The sequence below is a fragment of the Cornus florida genome, unplaced genomic scaffold, assembly GCF_030987335.1.
Source record: "Cornus florida cultivar Cherokee Brave unplaced genomic scaffold, ASM3098733v1 CherokeeBrave_3.0.0_Hap2_Chr03, whole genome shotgun sequence".
In the NCBI taxonomy this organism is placed as follows: Eukaryota; Viridiplantae; Streptophyta; class Magnoliopsida; order Cornales; family Cornaceae; genus Cornus; species Cornus florida.
The window spans coordinates 55,450,408-55,470,439 of record NW_026775573.1 but is presented as its reverse complement, the minus strand read 5'-3'; the positions used below and the strand labels follow the sequence as shown (position 1 = coordinate 55,470,439).

Here is a 20,032-nt window from a genome sequence, read left to right as displayed (position 1 = left end):
GGGAGTGTTAGAATGTTATATATAAATATATATATGTTGGGCCATTATGTAATTACATAATGTTAGTAGGGTCCTTGCGTTATTAAGGTCACTTGTATCCTTTATATATAAGCCTGTGTAGACTTATTAGGTTGTAGAAGTGTGAAATATAGTACAAGTACAAGTTTTCTCTGTCTCTCTCAGTCTCTCATGATAAAGAACACTTGAAAAAAGAAAAAGATGAAAATAATGACCTAGGACTGCAAATACTTCAAGAAAATAAGTCTTTTCTGAGCCTTCGTGCCTAACCAAAATATTATTTTTGGGGAATATTTCTTCAATAAATGTAGAAAAAAATACCCTGGTTGGAAATCTAATTTGCCCTATAGTGCAGACTAGTTCACCAATATTACAGCCAAATTATCAAATTTTCCAGCCTGCACCATGAGCTACTTTCAACTTCAAGAAACAACATGTGACAATATGGATAAATATTTGCTTGGGGATGAATTCTAAGACGAAATATTTGCTTCCTAGTATAGGATTAATTCTTTTTTCAGTCTGGACTACGAGTTGTCTTCAACTTCAAGAAACAACCAGTAGCAGTATGGATAAATATTGGGGAAAATTTCAAAAAGTATTTGCCTTTGATTACGCGGGATGATTTATGCATGATAAAGGCCCAAGGAGGCCTTGAATTAGGAAATTTTCAGTTAAATAATGCCAATGTCACTAATTTTGCTTGGAAAAGCATTGCAGATCCTAACCAATAATGGGTGAATTATGGGGAAAATATATGAAAGAAAAGAACATAATGCAACGTTGGTCACACCAGTTCAAAGTACTAGGGATGGTAGATTAGGTGCAGACCTAACCTTCACATTATTTGTATGTAGTGTCTCAAACCTGCATTCTCAACAAGCGAGGTACCTCAAGATTTTGGCATTGCACCAAGCAATGGTTTCAAGAAAATTCTTCACTATTAAAACTTCTGCCAAGGAAACTTTTGTGTGCAAAGTATCATGGAATATAAAATATGATACTATATCAAAGGGCAGGACATCAGTAAGATATGGCAAGCAAGGCCTTTTGGGCAAGCTGCGCGATAAGGGGCCTTCTTGGAGTCAGCTTTCTTCGCACTCATGAACGAACCAGGATTTTAGGTCATCATCTGTGAGATATAAGCAACACAAGAGACAGAGCCATGATATGACGTGACACGGGCATGCCAACACACTGAATCCTAAAGAAGTAGGATACGAACAGGTTGAGGAAACAGAAACAAGGAAAATATTTTAGGCATGTGAAAACTATATTTGACAAACAGCGTTTCTTTTTTTGTTCTCTTTTTTTTCTTTTTTCATTTTATAAATAAGATCTCATTAAAGAGCGCTCAAAAAAGGAGCACATCCCATATGTAACTTACGAGTCATAATAAACAACAATCATCTCGCATATAAGCAATGACCCAACAAGAACACAACATATATCGTATACATATGTACATGACGCTCACTATTGTGATGACTCTTCTCTTACATAAAAGTATATTATCTTTCATTCATCACCTGGATCGGAAGGATTTTTGCTATTAGTGGAAGGGTTGGACATAAGAGAATTAGCCATAGTATTTTGCGAATTGTTCTCCATCGTCAGCATTTTCAGAGATATTTTTCTCAAATAATCAGACTGCAATTAAAAATTAAAAGAAATTAATATCTCTGGAGTAATACATAATAATAAACAGAACCACTAGTCATAATAAGATTAAAGGTAAAATATAGCGAGAATATAATTATAGAACAGAGCGTACATTGCAACATGCACACTAGAAAAATTAAGAGAGGCATCATGATAAATATACCTGACTTGTTGCAGCAGTATAGATCTTTTCCTCAAACCTAACAGCAATTTTCTTAAGTTCTTGTAGTCCCTCTTGTCCAGAAAAGGGTAGATACCTCTTCAAAGTCTCCATTCTACACACGTCAAACATTACATTTCAAATGTAAAACAAACATAACTACTAATTGAGCATAATATTGTTATTGGGATACTCTTAGCTTTAACTGATTAATAGGGTGTAACTTAAGTGCTTATATACTCAATGCGCCCCGACATGTGGCCGGACTTCCCCCATGAGAAAGCAAAACATGTGCATATATTATAATTATCACGATGAACAGATTGATTTATTTGCTCTCTAGTTAGTTTACCTTTTTGTCGTTATATTCATTAAAAGTCAAAAATTAGTTAAAATCAGTAAATAGTGCAATTCAACCTATTCATGTCCCTCTAGATCTAGATCAAAGCCTTGCGCGCTTACTTCTACATCAGAATCTGGAGTTTTGGTTTTAATCCTTCACATGGCAATAATAGAGTGATTACATCAAGAAATTATAGGGTAAAAAAATGGAAAAGGAATTTAAGTTGGAACATTTCAGCTTTGGTATCAAATTAATGCAAAACAACACTAGACACAAGTAATGCTGCCTAAAGTAAGGCTTATGAAATATGATACGCTAGGTTAGGGACAGCTTTGATTGAGGCTATTGCCTTCAATACAGCGGAATGGAAGCATAGGATTCATGTAGCCGACCCCAAGTAGTTGGGAAAAAGGCTTGATTGTTGTTGTTGTTGTTGTGAGGTTAGGGATAGCTTGCACATTTATGGGAATAAAGGGTAGAAGAACGGTTAGAGGCTTTGAGGATTCTAAAGGGCCATAATTTGCTTCATCTTAAAAGTGTCTACTTGACCCATTTTCCCTGTTCCTTTTGCCTTAAAATTTACATTGAAACAGCGTCTTGAAAAAATTTGAAGAAAACTTGAGGGGCAAGTTGTTAGAGTTAGGGTGTAAAAGATGGGATGAAAATTCGAAGAAGATGGGACCAACTCATTATCAAACACAAAATCTGATTCCAAAGAATTAATAAAATAGAAAGATGAGAAGAAGAAGAATATTCTAGGAATCACACATGAAATTCCTACTTCACCCAAGGGTTAAGTTGCACCACCCAATAACCAAAATCATCCCTCAATTGTTAAAATTCTACTCTGTTAAAAAAAAATGATCATATGTCAATAGAGATTTAGGCTTCGTTTGTTTGAGCATAAAACATTTTCTGAAAAATATTTCCTATGTCTTCCGGTGTATGGTAATCCCAAATTCATAGAAAATCTTTTACGGAGGAAAATAATTTCCCAAAACTTAACCAAAGCAACTTATCAATTAATCCTCCGAAAATCATTTTCCGAGTCTATCAATTTCACTCTCGATCTCCTCAACAAAAGTGTTGAAACAGCAGAAGCACACAAATACATAAATCTAATGAAAGCCAACAAAGCAATCATACATAAACACAAGATATACATGGTTGAGCCAAAACCGGCCTACCTCCGTGGATGAGAAGATACTATGATGCGAAGAGATATTACAACAATAGAATACCAACACCACCACTCCACGAGCCTATTTCCTCGATACCAGTGTCACCAGTGTTTTTCCTACTCTACCAACTCGTATACTACCCCTACCCATTAACTCCCTCATGAGACTACATCTCTCTCATAAGTCTCAACCTAAAGCCTATGTATCTATTTATAGAATTCCAAACCCAATTCCTTGTTGGACAAGGATTACAATTTCTTAGAGTCAAGACTTGTCAAACAAGAAATTACCAAACAGAATACAACTCTAAAATAGAAACATAATTAGAGTAGGAATTTGAGACACAAATCCCAACAATCTCCACCTTGGCTCAAATTTCATCCGGCAAATCATCGTTTCCCATGGCATTGATCACGACACTTCTTTTGCAGCTTCAATCTTGACAATACTCCAGTAAACTCTGATTGTCCACATTATACGTTGCTCGATCAGTCAAGCCTCCAAGGCTCCACCTTGATTACTCGAGCTCCATGCCATGCAACCAAGAAGATTGACTCCACCTATAACTGAAGCCCGTTGCAGCACATGTTGAGACTTCTTGTGATTTCTTTCTGGATCTCCTTCACTTTTGGTTCTGATACCAATTTGTTGAAACAACGGAAGCGCAAAGATACATAAATCCAATGAAAGCCAACAAAGCAATCACACATAAACACAAGATATATGTGGTTCAACTAAAACCGACCTACGTCCATGGATGAGAAGAGATTCCACTATGATTCATAGAGATATTACAATAATGGAGTATCAAAACCACCACTCCACGAGCCTATTTCCTCGCATCTAGCGTCACCGGTGTTTTTCCTACTCTACTAGCTCACATACTACCTCTACCCATCAACTCCCTCATGAGACTACATCTCTCTCAATCTCATAAGTCTCAACCCAAAGCCTATGTATCTACTTATAGAGTTCCAAACCCAATTCCTTGTTGGATAAGAATTACAATTTCTTAGAGGTCAAGACTTGCCAAACAAGAAATTACCAAACGAAATACAACTCTAAAACAGAAACATAATTATAGTAGGAATTTGAGACACAAAGCCCAACAAAAAGCATATGGCATCGAAAACGTCAATCAAGTACATGGAAGAGTAACACAGTGGCCAAAAAGCAGTCTAGAGAGAGAAAGAAAGGAGCCCTTTAATAAAGAGATAGTTTTTAGAGATGTTAGAATGTTATATATATATATATATATATATATATATATATAGATGTTGGGTCATTATATAATTACATATAGTTGGTAGGCCCTTGTGTTAGTAAGTTAACCTTGTATCCTTTATATAAGCCTACATAGGCTTATTAGGTTTAGTTATCATATATGAAAGACACAGATCCGCTGTAGCCACCATGATCTCTCTCTCTCTCTCTTATCAGTTTGAACATGGTATCAGAGCAGTACGAAACAATGGGAACCTAAGGTTGTAGTTGTGATTGCATGGGTTGTTCTTTTACAAATCGATATCAAGATCGAAGTCGATTCTGTTCTTCGCTGAAGGTTTGGCTGTCGTTCTGTTCAGAGCCGTAGGTTTAAAGCTGTCATTGTGTTCAGCGCTTCTTGTCCGTCGTTCTCAGATCTGCAGCCTTTTGTTTTGTTGGCCGAGGCTTCCTTGGCTGTCGCAAGTTGCAGAGATTCCATCATCGCGATCTATCTCCGCATGGTTGTTAGATCGCTACTTGTGCTGGGTTGCCGTCGCCGCTGCAAGGGCTAGGGTGTGTACTAGCCTTGATTTTCCATTGCGAATCTCGGGTGCTGGAACTTCTTGTCAGTGGCAGAGTTCTGGTTCTCGCCGGCGCTGATTGTGAAGGAGAAGGGTCGTGTTTGGTTGCAGAAGTGAAGCTATTCCAACCCTGGTTTACTAAACTTGCCCAGATCTGGCCTTTTTGGCTAGATCCGGTACCGTTTGCCCAAATCCGACCCATTTGCCCAAATCCGGCCCGTTTGCCCAGATCCGGCCCGTTTTCCAGGTTCGGCCAGAATACATATTCTGCATTTTTTTTTTTCTTTTCTTCTTCTCTGTTTTTATTGGGTTCACCATGGCGTCCAGTTCAAATTTACTTTCTTCCACATCCAATCTTCATTCTCCCATGACTTCAGTTAAACTCAATGGGAAGAATTACATATTGTGGACTAAATCTGTTGCAATTTTTCTCAAAGGTAGAGGTCTTGTTTCTTTTGATACATGGGAAAAGGAAGATGCTCAGATCATCTCTGTGATGTTAAATAGTATTGAACCCCAAATCAGTTCAACCTTACTTTATTTGGACACTGCCAAGGAGATATGGGACAGATTGCAGCAATTGAATTCTGGGACAGGTAATATCACTCGTGTTTATGAGCTCTGTAAGCAGTACTTCAGTCTTGAACAATGTAATCACAGTATAGAAGAGTATTATTCCAAAGTTATGGGAGTCTGTGAGGAGCTGAATATGTATCAGCCCATTAACGCTGATGTTTGTAGAATGCAACAACAACGTGAGGACTTTAATGTTGTCCGTTTTCTTACTGGTTTGTCATCAGTCTATAAGTCTTTTCGTGCACAAATTATAGGCAGTCCCACACTTCCATCTCTTGCTGAAGTGTTTTCTCGCCTTCAGCGTGCTACACTTGCCAGTGATACCTCAACTTTGAATACTGGGCAAAGTGGTGATCGTTCAGCATTGGTAGTTTCAAAGGGTGACCATAGTGCTTACCGTGGCGGTCGTGGGGGACGCTCCACACGTGGTGGTCGTGATTCACGGGGAGGACGTGGCCGTGGCAGGGAATCACGAAAATGCACTCATTGTGGCCTTTCTAATCATACTGTGAATTTTTGTTGGGACCTTCATGGCAAACCATCTAGTTATGCAAATCAAGTTTCCTCCTCTCCTAATGTTGTTGCTTCTGGATCTCACAATGTAGCTGAATCAGATACAGTCCTGTTCCACGTGACGAGTATACTCAGTTTTTGTCTTATAAGCAAGCATCTAATTCATCTTCCACGGCTACCTTTGCCTAGTCAGGTACTGCACACACATGTCTATTGTCTTCCACTCGCAGTCCTTGGATTATAGACACTGGAGCATCCGATCATGTGACTGGATGTTCTTCTTTTCTATCTGATTTTAATTATGTACCTTCCTCTCAAAGTGTCACTCTTGCTAATGGTTCGTCCACTACGGTTTCAGGTTTGGGGTCAACTCAACTTAGTGATTCCTTGTCTCTTTCGTCTATCTTATATGTTCCTCAGTTTCCCTTTAATTTAATGTCTATTAGTAAGCTTACTAAATCTCTCCAGTGTTCTATTACATTTTATCCTACTTCTTGCGTGTTTCAGGATCTCAAGACGAAGAAGATGATTGATACGAGACATGAAGCTGGTGGCTTATATTACTTTGATTTGGAACTTTATCCTGTGGCTCTTCAGTCTTCTCTATCTCCATTCCAGTGGCACTGTCAGCTTGGTCACCCGTTACTTCAAGTTTTGAAGCGTCAAGTTCCTATTCTTAGTCATTTGAAATTATTGTCATGTGAAGTTTGTCAACTTAGTAAGCAGCATCACGTGTCTTTCAAGTCTAGGGTTAATAATCGTGTCTCTAGTCCTTTTCATTTGGTTCATTCAGATGTATGGGGTCTAATAAAACATTCTTCAATCAATGAATTTCATTATTTTGTCACATTTGTGGATGATTATTCTCGCCTGACTTGGTTGTTTCTAATGAAAGACCGTTCTGAGTTATTTTTAATTTTTCAAAAATTTCGAAAAGAAATCAAAACTCAGTTTGGATGCCCAATTCGTATTCTACGTTCTGATAATGCTAAGGAATATTCTTTAACCCCCTTTGATACATATCTTAGTGATAAAGGAATTATTCATCAAAATTCATGTGTTTATACTCAACAAAATGGAGTCGCAGAACGTAAGAATCGACACCTTTTAGAGGTAACCCGTGCTCTTTTGTTTCATATGCGTCTGCCTAAACGGTTTTGGGGTGATGCTGTTCTTACTGCCTGTCATCTTATTAACCGTATGCCATCATCTGTATTAGATGGCAAATCTCCATATTCTATTTTATTTCCTGATTCTCCCTTGTTTTCTCTTACTCCTAGAGTTTTTGGCTGTGTATGTTATGTCCACAATCTTGGCCCTGGTTTTGATAAACTAGACCTCATAAAGGTTATCGTTGCTATAGTCCTGTTTCTCAACGGTACTTTATTAGCGCGGATGTAACCTTTTATGAGTCCATCCCTTATTTTTCAGGTCCTGATTCACTTCTTGATATCACTCCTGAGTCGCCTCTTCCTGCGGTTTCTCTTCCCTCACTGTCTCTTCAACCTCGGTCTCCTTCGCCTACCCCGTTACAGGTATACACGGCACTATATGGATTGAAAAAATCTCCACGGGCTTGGTTTGGAAAATTCTCTGAGGCAACATTAAAATTTGGTCTTAACAGATGTCATACCGACCATTCGGTATTTCACCAGCGCACTAAAGCTGGCTTCATATTTCTTATGGTGTATGTTGATGATATTGTGATCACAGGTGATGATTCTGAAGGCATTGCTACGTTGAAGTTGTTTCTGCAATATAGATTCCACACTAAAGACTTGGGTAAACTTAGGTATTTCTTGGGTATTGAAATTGCTAGATCTAAGAAGGGTATAAGTTTATCCCAACGAAAATATGTGTTGGACTTATTAGAAGAAACAGGTATGTTGGGTGGTCGTCCGATTAATGCTCCTATGGATTCAAATATAAAACTTGTGTCTGATGAGGGTGATCTATTTAATGACCCAGGCAGATTTCGTCGTCTTGTTGGGAAATTAATTTATCTCACAATCACTAGACCTGATATTTCATATGCAGTTAGTGTTGTAAGTCAGTTCATGGGAGCCCCTAGAATGCCACATTGGATTGTTGTTCTTTGGATTATTCGATATCTCAAGCAAGCTCCAGGTTTTGGGTTACTATATAAATCAAATGGTCATCTTAGGGTGGAAGGTTTAATAGATGCCGACTAGGCTGGTTCTCCCTCAGATAAGAGATCTACTACAGGCTACTGCACATTTGTAGGAGGAAATCTTGTTACATGGCGAAGTAAAAAGCAAATGGTGGTAGCTCGGTCTAGTGCTGAAGCTGAGTATAGGGCAATGGCTCATACCACTAGTGAGTTGACATGGATACAACATTTTCTAAAAGAACTTGGGTTGACAGTTGAAGCTCCTACTCCATTGTTCTGTGATAATCAAACAGCAGTTCACATTGCAACAAATCCTGTGTTTCTTGAGAGGACCAAACATATTGAAGTTGATTGTCACTTCATTCGAGAAAAAATATTACGTGGGAGCATCTCTACTCCATTGGTGAAGTTTGAAGATCAATTAGCTGATATGTTTACCAAGGCATTGGGTCATAACCGGTTAAGAACTATTTGTTCCAAGCTGGGATTATTTGATATATATTCTTCAGGTTGAGGGGGAGTGTTAGAATGTTTTCTATATATATATATATATAGATGTTGGGTCATTATGTAATTACATATAGTTGGTAGACCCTTGTGTTATTAACCTTGTATCCTTTATATAAGCCTACATAGGCTTATTAGGTTTAGTGATCATATATGAAATACACAGATCCGCTGTAGCCACCATGCTCTCTCTCTCTCTCTCTCTCTCTCTCATCAGTTTGAACAAGAGAGAAAGAGATGAGCCCTTTTATATGTGCGATAGTGACCGAAAACAAAACAACTGTTAAGAGAAGAGTCAATAGGCACAATACCTATTATGGGAGGCACGAGGCAAATCTCTTCTTTAGCAACAACAATCATACAATTTCCTAATTTTGATTTCTTCAATTTGCTTTTATTATTATATTTTTTTGCCATCATTATTGGCTTAGTGATTAACCTGTAGTACTTTCGAAAACCTTAAGAAGTGATATGTAAATTGGAGAGAAAAAAAATCAATACAAAGACAAGCTCACTTGTTGCATTCAATGATAGAGAGACTTGTTTGGTTTCCTTATCATTTTTTCAAAAGTCAATTGATTATTTTTTTATATTTCTTGTCAAATAATTATTATGGTTGGTATAGAAATAATTGGACCAATTGACAGGTAAGAGAGAAATTGAATAATCAATGACTCAAATAAGAATTTTTATTTTAATTCAAAAATACTTTTAGAAGCTAGACACCAAAAATATTTTATGAAAAATATTTTCAAAACCTTTGCCACACACCGGAAAATAAAAAATAAAGAAAACATTCTACATGAAAAAATGTTACTCATAAAATATTTTATGCTCAAACAAACGGAGCTTAAGTTCAACGTGTACCAGGAGTCCCAAAAATAAAAAATCCACCCGTCAATGTAAGTAGATATTCAAATACTACAATTACTTTTGTTCATGTTTATTCCAATCTCAATATTTTATAGATTGTGTTGAAAATTAGTAGTAACAAAACTTGAAGGAGGTATCCTGAAACCCACCCGTCATGCTAAGGTGCAGTTGAAAGCTGAAACCCATAATATTAGAGCGAACCCACAAATAAGCTTCCCTAATCAGCTATTGAATACAAAAAAGACGCACCAGGTGAATGACCTCAAAGGAATAGGCAACCCATATGGCTATCTCAACCAAGATCATGATAGAAGAAAGTAAACCATGTCAATGTGAACACATGCTTCTTTGACAACCATTTTAACTTATTTATGCCCCGTGAATACTGTCCCCTGATCAAGCACAATTTTAATCCAAACAAACCTTTTCTTGATAATCTAGTTTTTCAGCTCCATCTGCCAAGCTGAATCTAACCCTATAAAAAAATAAAAACAAAAATTCTAGAACACAAGAACCTTACAGATCAATGTTAAGGGCCCAAACAAGAACAAAAGACACAAGATCATAATCCTTGAAATGATATCAATAAGGCTAACCATCCTAATGGCATGTCTGGCTCCAAGCAGGAGCATACGCAGAAATTATGCACCTCACGGGTGCCATGGCTAATGGCAAAAATCAATGGACATGAGTTGGCAGGTACTTTCCTGACATTGAGTAAGATAAGCCATAGGACAACCTTCTCGCACTCTCTTTTTATGGGGTGGCATGGGTGATGATTTGAAGTACCACATTGTGGGGTGGCGTAGACCTTTAGACCCATTCAGAACGGAGGGCTGGGAGTGAGGAGATTGGACTTGTTCAACAAAGTTTTGTTGGGCAAGTGGTTGTGGAGGTTTGGACCCATTCAGAAGGAAGGATTGAAAATAACAGGAAAAAACCTATTGGAATCACACCAACAGGGCCTAGGCATCACACCTAGAGAAGGCCTCACACCCTCATAATTTGTGAATCACTCACAAAGAGAAATATATTTTTATTCATTCATTCACTCCCTCACCAAGATTACATTCTACCCCTTTTACAACATTCTGTGAGTGTAAGCTCATTACCCTTGGAGTACCCCATAATTAAAGTAATCAAAAGTTAACTCTATAACATAATAAAAGTAATCCCCCCATAATTAAAGCAATCAATATTTGACTCTAGGATTACCCCATAATTAAGGTAATCAGCACTTACCTAATAATATAATTAAAGTAACTAAAAGTTGACGACGTGTATGGAAATTCAATACTCACACTTGTGTTCCACCCCACACACTCTATGCAATGCAATGAGCAACTGTGGCTTCATGATGTGTCCTTAGGAATGTTGTTACTCAAGGTACCTTTGAAAACCTTATGAAGTCAATCACAGCGAGTTGGCATGGTATGCATCATGACATACACGTGTGAGTTGTGTCATAGTGACATTGAGGAGTTGAATTGAGTTCTTGCCATTGGTATTGTTGATTCTTCATGCTTTTATTGGATATAGGGGAAGTGTTTATAATTGATTATTGTGGAAATGTCAAAACTTGTAAAAGTTGCTATGTACTCTTAACATATAACATATCTCCTTGTTAATAGTGGGATTGTGACTCGCTTACTTGTCTAGTTGTTTGATGCTGGCTTACCATGTTATGAACCTAGAGCTAGGGAGCAATACCCCTCTTCCATCTTCGTCTTACCGAGCATGCTTATATGTTTCGACGAATCCAAGAAATGTAGTTTATTTTGTTATTGTTCCATCCTACTGGGCATTCGTGCTCACCCCCGCGGCCTTAACATTTTTTTTAGGGTATTTCTTGCTAAGGAGGACTATAGCTTGCAGACACACATTGTAGCATGATTTTGTGGACTTGAAACTCATCTTTGGAACATGTTTAGTATTTTTAATGTATAAATTCAACTTATATCAAAACAAACTTGAAAATTGGAAAAGGCAACATAGCCGCCTAAGTGGGAACACTTGGTCGTCTAATTGGGCATTCCAGAAGTTAAGGTCAATAATTGCGAAGGGCACTTAGTCACCTAAGTGGTGATACTTAGTCAACTAAATGGACATTTCTGCAGCTGGGCCAAAATTCCAATAGGAAACTTAGTTGCCTAAGTGGTCATACTTAGTGACTAAATGGACATTCTAGTAGAAGTCAAAAATCCAGAGACGACACTTAGACGCCTAACTCATCACACAAGTTGGTAAGCAATTTTCAGAAAGGACACTTAGGCGAATACACTTAGACGCCGAAATGACTTTTCCAGTAAGTTGCAGAATTGTGGACAGGGACACTTAGTCGGCTAAGAGAGACATTCAGTAGTTAGGCGAATACACTTAGACGCCGAAATGACTTTTCCAGTAAGTTGCAGAATTGTGGACAGGGACGCTTAGTCGCCTAAGAGAGACATTTAGTCGACTAAATGGACTTTGAATTTTAATATCCGATTTTCAAATTCCCTCCACATCAGCACTAAAAGGGCCAAATGGTTATATTTCCTTGAGCTTTCATCACTTGCTTCATCTAATTACTCTAAAGTGAGCTTTGATTTGTAAATCTATCACTGAGGGATATTCCTTGTTGTACTTAAACTATTATCTGTTCTTGAGAGATTGTGTAAAAGGGTTGGTGTAACCCTTGAAGACTAAGTGAGGCATTCAATTAGCAAGAAAGAGAAGCTTATGAAGTTTTGTAAAGGTTTGCTCTCAACCCGTTGAAGGGGAGTACTGGATTTTGGAATCCCCAAGAGGTGCTCTTGAGGCGTAGACGTTGCCAAGGGGGTGCCGAACCACGTTACGACTCGGTGTTCCTTGTGTTTGCATTCCTCTACCCTTATTGCTGTTTACTTTCAGCTTGTATACATAATTGCTGAACTTTTAATTTGAATCAATATGGTTGAAGAATTCACATAGTTTGGAAAAAGATGCTATTCAACCCCCCTCCCCTCCCCCCGCGGGGGCCCCCCGGGGAGCTCATTATTTGGGCAACAGAGAGGATCCTTGGTGTGGCGAGAGGCCACTAGAGAGTCTTTCCAAGATTGCGGGAGACAGGCATGTGTTGGTCTCCCACTGCTATCATCTTGATGACGGGAGGATGATTTGGGATGTGCACTTTGAGAGGCTTTTGCATGACTGGGAAGTAGAGGATATAGTTGAGTTCTTGGCTATGCTTTATAGCCAAGGTACCTTCAAGGTAGGGATGGATGAGTGGATATGGACGGCTTCGAGCCATGGGAGATTTGGCGTATGGTGTTTCTATTGCCAGCTGATGGATGGTCAGGGGATGTCCTTTCCTTGTAATTTGGTGCTCGAAAGCCCCCCTGAAGGTTGTTTTTTTGGTTGGACAGCAGCTTTGGGGAGGATTTTAACCATTTACAATTTGAGAAGGTCGCATCAGATTCTTGTCAATTGGTGTTGTATGTGCAAGAGGGATGAAGAGACGGTAAATCATCTCATTTGCATTGCCCTGGTGCAAGGGATGGGTGGGATATGTTGTGTACCATCTTTGGGATCCACGAGTAGTTTGATTGATGCTTGGCACGGATGCCAAATGCGTTCCCACATCAGGAATGCACGGACTCACCCCCTCCCTCCCCCCCCCCCCCCCCCCCCCCCCCCTCCTCTCTCTCTCTCTCTCTCTAGTAGGCCTTATGGAGAGCAAGGAATCAGAAATCCTTTGATCGCGTGGAGCTCCCTGGGAGTGTTTATATATATATTTCTCACTTCTCTATTCTTTTAGGTTCACGGCTCTAATTGTAAATCTATAGAGATTCTTTTGGATTTTGTCGATAGCTAGAGGCAATAGTTTTTGTGCAACTTGCTTTGGGACATGTCCCCCTTTTGGACGCTCTTTAATGAATACTTATCAGAAAAAAGACATTGCATCAATAATTTCAATTTTTTCCCCCAATCGCTTTCTTTTGACGAATACGTTTCAAATAACTGATTCGTAAATATTAATATCATAAAGTGATCCATAAAATAATTATAAATTTACAAAACATATACATTTTTTTTATAAGTAAAAGTATTGCATATATCTATATATATATATATATAACTTTGCAACAAACATTTGAACATGGAATACTCATTTCAATTTTTATTATTTTCTTTTTATAAGATTTCATTAAAAGGCGCTCAAGAGGGGAGCATTTCCAAGAAAACACAAATAAAGCCAAAAAACGACCAACTGCAAACTCAAACTATTAACTAAATCCACAAGTTCTGTCACAGATTTACAATTTCGCCCATTTAACTAAAAGAATAAAGAACTCAAAATATTTTAATTGAGAGACCAAATAGGAGTCTGTCTCTTCTCCATCAAAATATCTCCAATATCTCTTACGCCACAAGCCCCGCCATAAACAAAGGGGGGTGGCCCTCCAGAAATCTCAGGCTCATCTCTCCACTATACACCCTCTCCAAGCCTCACTCATGTCCGTTGTGGAGCTAGGAGACACCCAAAACATACCAAAAGCAGCCAAAAATATAGACCAAACATCTCTCGCCATTGGACAATGGTGAAGGAGGTGATTCACTGACTCCTCTGTCTTTTTGCACAAGCAACAACAATTTACCACAATCTGGCACTCCTTTTAAGGTTGTCCAAAGTGAGAATCCTCTTGATAGCAGCTGACCGGGCTTCAATTTCCAGATGAACTTCCAAGGGAAGGACGGACCCGGAATCTCCAAGAAGCTTTGGTTAAAAAAGAAAAAAAAAAAAAAAAAAAAAAAAAAAAGACTCAAAACACTCCTCTCGGGGAGTCCATCCAGACCATCTCATCCATCCCCTAACTATATAACAGAAGACAAGAACTCTACTACATCCGCAAGCTCCCAATCATGGAAATCTCTACGAAACTACACATCCCAAATCATCCTCCCACTATCGAGGCAGTAAAATTTGGCGACCCAGGCATGTCTGTCCATAATGATTCTGAAGAGCCATGGAAAGTGGAAACCTGCGGGCCAAAACCGTGTCCCCACACCATAGGTCCTCCCAAAATCTAACATGTCTCCCACTCCTAACCTTGAAGCGAATGCATTATGAATTACTCATTTCTCTTTTAACTTGGAAAATTTTGTACGTATAATATAATTTACACTAAAACCAACCTCAAAACAAACAAATTGGATCCCTTGGGTGATTAATGAAACTATCGTGACTGCATAAACTAATTTAATAATTAGCAATTATCCCAATAAATAGTTAATATATCATAAACTATGGATTAGTTATATCTCCTGTTGGTAATGAAAAAATTCTGCAAAAATCCTCTAAACTCCAAGCTCAGGAAGAAACGAATGGATCCTTCAAGAAAAATGTTCAATTCTATCTACTAATGTTCTTAAGTGCGTGTGAAATTTAAGCCTCTAATCTGACATGTGCAATAGCCTTGTAAGGCAACACTCATAAAATTCTAGTAGAAAAACTACATAAAGCTTGTATTGGGTTTAAGCCTCTGATCTGACATGTGCATAAAGCTTGTTAGTACTAAACTCTAAAACATCATGAGAACATACTACTGGGTTACATTCTAGGTTTCAAATGATATGATCATTGCATGAATTAGTGAGACCTAATCAAGTGGGTAAAAGACTAAAGACTTAGCTAACCTCAGAACAAGTATAGTACGATTGAACTAATTTAGAAAGGCCATTGATCAGACATGAACACCCAATAAAACCTTCAGAAATCTAGTAATATAATTATATAAATAAAATCACTATGGACAATTCTATCTTTTCGTCTCAAGCGGATTCTGATTTTAGATTAGACTAACAACGTCAAATATGCATGTTCACATATTTATCCTATTCAATGTCAAGAGTACTGCAATTAGTTTCATGTGCTAACCTAGGAAGCACGGACACGTGTCGGACACACCAAAAAACATGTCTGGAATTTTTTTAATTTTCGGACACGGCACGGACACTCCGTGGACACACGTCCGACACGTAGGGGGGGTGTGTCCGACACGCGTGTCTTATTTTCGGGGGTCTAAAAGATAATTTTTGAAAGAAAATTGGGTTAAAGTATAAATATGTGAAGTTATTTAACAACTTTTACTCACTTATGTGGTCAGTACATAATAATTTTAAACTTGTAAGGTTAATATGCAATTTTAGACAAAACAAATAGATATTTAAGGGCAAGTCATTACACTATTACAGTACATGAGTTATGATTTGTGTATTTTTTTCATTATGAGGTTGATGATAAATAGTAACACTCAGTAATTTTTAAAGTACTACATCATATCTATATATCTATATATATATATATATAAAATATATATACTATTCGCCGTGCCTGTGTCCTAATTTTTTTGGATTTTCCGTGTCGCCATGTCCGTGTCGTGTCGTGTCATATCCGTGTCCCGTATCTGTGTCCGTGCTTCTTAGGTGCTAACAGATACATTTCATCCATAAGGAATTAAGAGTGAAATTTGTTAATGATCCATGGCATTAGTGCATTTGTTTCATGCATGTAGCCATATTAGAAAGGCCATTGAGCAGACATGAACACCCAATAAAACCTTCAGAAATCTAGTAATATATATAAAATCACTATTGACAATTCTATCTTTTCTTCTCAAGCAGATTCTGATTTTAGATTAGACTAACAGCGTCAAATATGCATGTTCATATATTTATCCTATTCAATGTCAAGAGTACTGCAACTAGTTCCATGTGCTAACAGATACATTTCATCCATTATGAGTTAAGAGTGAAATTTGTTAATGATCCATGGGATTAGTGCATTTGTTTCATGCATGTAGCCATATTAGAATACCTTCTGATTCTTCAGCAACAAAACTAGTCTACTTTATCAGTTTATCTTATATTGGGAGCCTAACATTGCATTTGTTGATAAGTTACATGGTTTGTGCTCAGTACCCTTATAATTAAGAAAAAGAAAAGGGATGAAAGCATCTACACTTTGCCTTGGCCACAGTCCTTGTTGCATTTTGATGTTACAAATTTGAAACTGTCTGGTTATGTTGGGTACTAATAAGTAATAAAGCCTAAACGTAGATCAGTCCATTCTACAGCTTGAGTGAGTTGTTGAGGTGAAAAGTGACGCATCATACAGAAGAAAAATTCTTACGCGCAAAGGAACTAAATTTATCATCCTAATGGATTTGGTTCGCCAATAGTTAAGAACAAAAACAAAGAGAAAGCATGATTACAATACAAATGCATCCAATTGCCTCCCAGTGTTCTATACAAGACACATCCCTTTCCATTATGTTTAATGATCAGTAATCTATCCTAGGAGCTTGAACAAATAAACATAAAAGATGAATTCCATGTCCCCATGGCCCTCTATCTTAATGTAACGACAAACTACATATTAATCAAAATTTGTACCCTGTACCATAAATTCGAAAAGGAACATTTTAAAGCCAGTACTTCAAAGAAAATACATCATTTACAAAGCATATTTCTAGCTCCTTCAAATCCAGTTCACACATTGCTCATCAGCAAATTGCATGAAAAAAACTCTCCCTTTCCACAACAACTAAGACTGGCACAATTGCAAGAATAACTCCTATGATAGCAAAATCTCAGAAGGAGAAGTATATCAGTGAATACTAGTAATCACTCAGTCATAAGCTCCCAAATGGTCATATATCGATCATGGATATATATGTACTCATAAAAATGTATGCAAGAATCTACAAAAATAAGAGAATTGACATGATATAAAGATATTTATGCCTAAAAACTTACATCTTGTTGACAATCCTTTGTCGCGAATCTGCTTGTAGCTGAGTCCTCCAATCGCCTGCATCCATCAGTGGTTCACCACCTTGTGCAGGCCCCCAGTTATTGGTTTCCATAACCACCTGATCTAGTAACAACCAAATAATCACAATTTCCCTTCAAATTCACCTCAAATACCAACAAAATTAACTCTTCTTTCAATATTAATCTCATATATATATATATGACTTGAAGACGAACCAGATTAACAAAAGAAATAGAAAACCCAGATGCTAAATCGCCAGCAACGACGCGATTTAGAGAAGACTATGGTAGAGAAGTTTTTTCAGTCTTTTCTTCTACAAATTTATCAGATTGAGACAAAACCACTAACCCACACAAAGAATATGTTAATATTTATTTATTTATTCCCGTCAATACTTTGAAAAGCATGTACACTCAACATTGGTTGATTGACGAAATTAACAAAACCATTGTTAGAAAGCAAGTACAGATTAGGCTCTCGTAATGGCCAACCGTCCATCTGTAGTTGGTCCGGACAGGGTTGGACCAGTCTGCAGGGCCGGCCCTGAGATTTCAAATATTTTGAGAGGCCCTAGGCAAACTTTCAAATATGAGGCCCTTAAGTTTCACACGCGCAAAAAAAATTATAGGAGAGCGGAATTTTCACACGATGTTTTCAAATTCTATAGCTAATTTAATTGTACGCATGTGTATTGTGCATAAGACAACTAACTAATAACTATAATCTTCATTCATTAAATCTTCATGTTCATTGACTAACTTCCTATGATCTTCATTCATTAAATCTTCATGTTTATTGAGATTTTCTTCATTTGCTTTCGCATTCATATGTTCTACATTCACCAAATCTTCAATTAAACTCTCTATTTGTGTATTGCTCCTAAAAGACTTAAGATTATCTTCTTTTTGAGATTGAATCAATTCTTCTTCTCTTCTTCTTTTCTTCTTTTTTTCCCTTTTTTCATGCCCAGATTCAAATTTTCTTGTAGACAAAATCAAATCTCTTAAAATCTAAATAAGAGGAACCATAATCAACATAAAACTAGACTTCAAAAAAATAATAATAATAATTTGCTTTGTTTAAAGAAAATATAGATTACCTCAATATGCAATGATTTGATTCAAGTTCAAGGCAAATAACCTCACGAGATCCTAAGAAGAGTGTCCTGCTAGCATGTGAATAAAGATCACAATTAACATAAAACGGATGGAGAATCAAACAGAAACAATAATAACTAAGCATTGCTGATCATACAATAAATATAATTAAAAAAAAAAATCTCAAATCAAGCAGTTTGGTTGAATGATCTCCTGGCTGGAGTTTTCACTGGAATCTGGAGGAGAGGAGAGAAGTCAAAACAGAGTATCCAAAATACAGTCCAAAAGTGGAAATGAGGAACAGAAAACTGCAGCTTCTTTTTTACATTCATTGTTTATATAGCTGCTAAAATTTGATGACTACAGATGACAAAAATATGTAGAGATGAGTTGACTATATATATATAGGAGGCTGAACTTGTAGTGCTGAAGAAGTAGTGGGACTTTTAGGTTATACGTGGCATCCACTATCATATATAGTTTTGTCTTTCACTCTTTATATTAACAACACTTTGTGTGTGTGTTTTTTGGGAGCCAATTACCCCTTTCTTGATTTCAGGATGAGGAATCAACTTTAGTAGCAGTGATTGATTGATCATTGCTACAGATGACCTGTGCAAATTAATAAAACAAACCATTAACTTTTGTTTTGTTAAGGCCTGCTCTTGATTTCCATGTGTTTGTACATTCTGATGGCAAGTGCTTTGACAGTATTATTAACTGAAATTCTAGCTGAGCCAACTTCAAATAACATCAATAATGGTGGTATGTATCTTCATATAAAAATAAAATATAAAAAAACCCTTAATTTGGCACTTTGAAGTATGAGCATAATTTAGAGATCGAAAAAGTTAATTATTACCTCAACGGCTCAACCCAGAAGGGATCCTTAATTTTCGTAGGATTGAATGTGTAAAATGCAAAAACTTATGAGGAAAAGGGGTATGATTGCTGCTGTTGTGAGATTGGAGTGGAATTAGGGAGAGGAAAAAAAAAAAAAAGTGCCTGCCATAGATTATGGACTCGATCGCCATGAAAGACACATGTAGAAAGGCACACATTTATTAAAATACTAAGAGAACCATAATATATTCATTCAGCTTTTGATAGCCATCACACACAGTGGCACACACACACAAAACCCTAGTTTGGAAGCTACTTTTCACTATTGGAACAAAGGTAAAGGCCCGAATCAAACGAACCAAAGTTAGAACAAATCAAATGATGAGATGAACGAAAGAAAGAAACATTTATAAAAGATCGATTCATGCAAAAGGAGAGAGAAGAGAGAAAGAGGATGAACATACCTTGTCACCTGAGGCGATAGCGGGGCTGCGTCCTGCGCAGTGTCGAAGCAGATTGTGCCGTCTGAAACTTGCTAGTTGGCAC

The 20,032-nt window shown here is 37.4% G+C and overlaps 1 protein-coding gene across 4 annotated transcripts in view; it reads right to left on the bottom strand.

Annotated features, from left to right (window-relative positions):
• The window catches only part of LOC132300566 (mediator of RNA polymerase II transcription subunit 15a-like), a 51,652-nt gene extending 31,620 nt beyond the window's left edge, over positions 1–20,032 (bottom strand). Inside the window, exons 1-5 of one of the 4 annotated variants that reach the window (XM_059797697.1) lie at positions 19,951–20,032; positions 18,646–18,711; positions 17,528–17,648; positions 1,844–1,955; positions 1,548–1,668 (exon numbers count right to left, since the gene is read on the bottom strand). In XM_059797697.1, coding sequence (XP_059653680.1) covers positions 1,548–1,668; positions 1,844–1,955; positions 17,528–17,637 — 343 coding nt within the window. In that variant the 5' untranslated portion in view covers positions 17,638–17,648; positions 18,646–18,711; positions 19,951–20,032. Of the gene's footprint in view, positions 1–1,547; positions 1,669–1,843; positions 1,956–17,527; positions 17,649–18,645; positions 18,715–19,950 lie in introns of all 4 variants that reach the window. The other 3 variants (XM_059797698.1, XM_059797699.1, XM_059797700.1) reach the window with 3 other exon arrangements.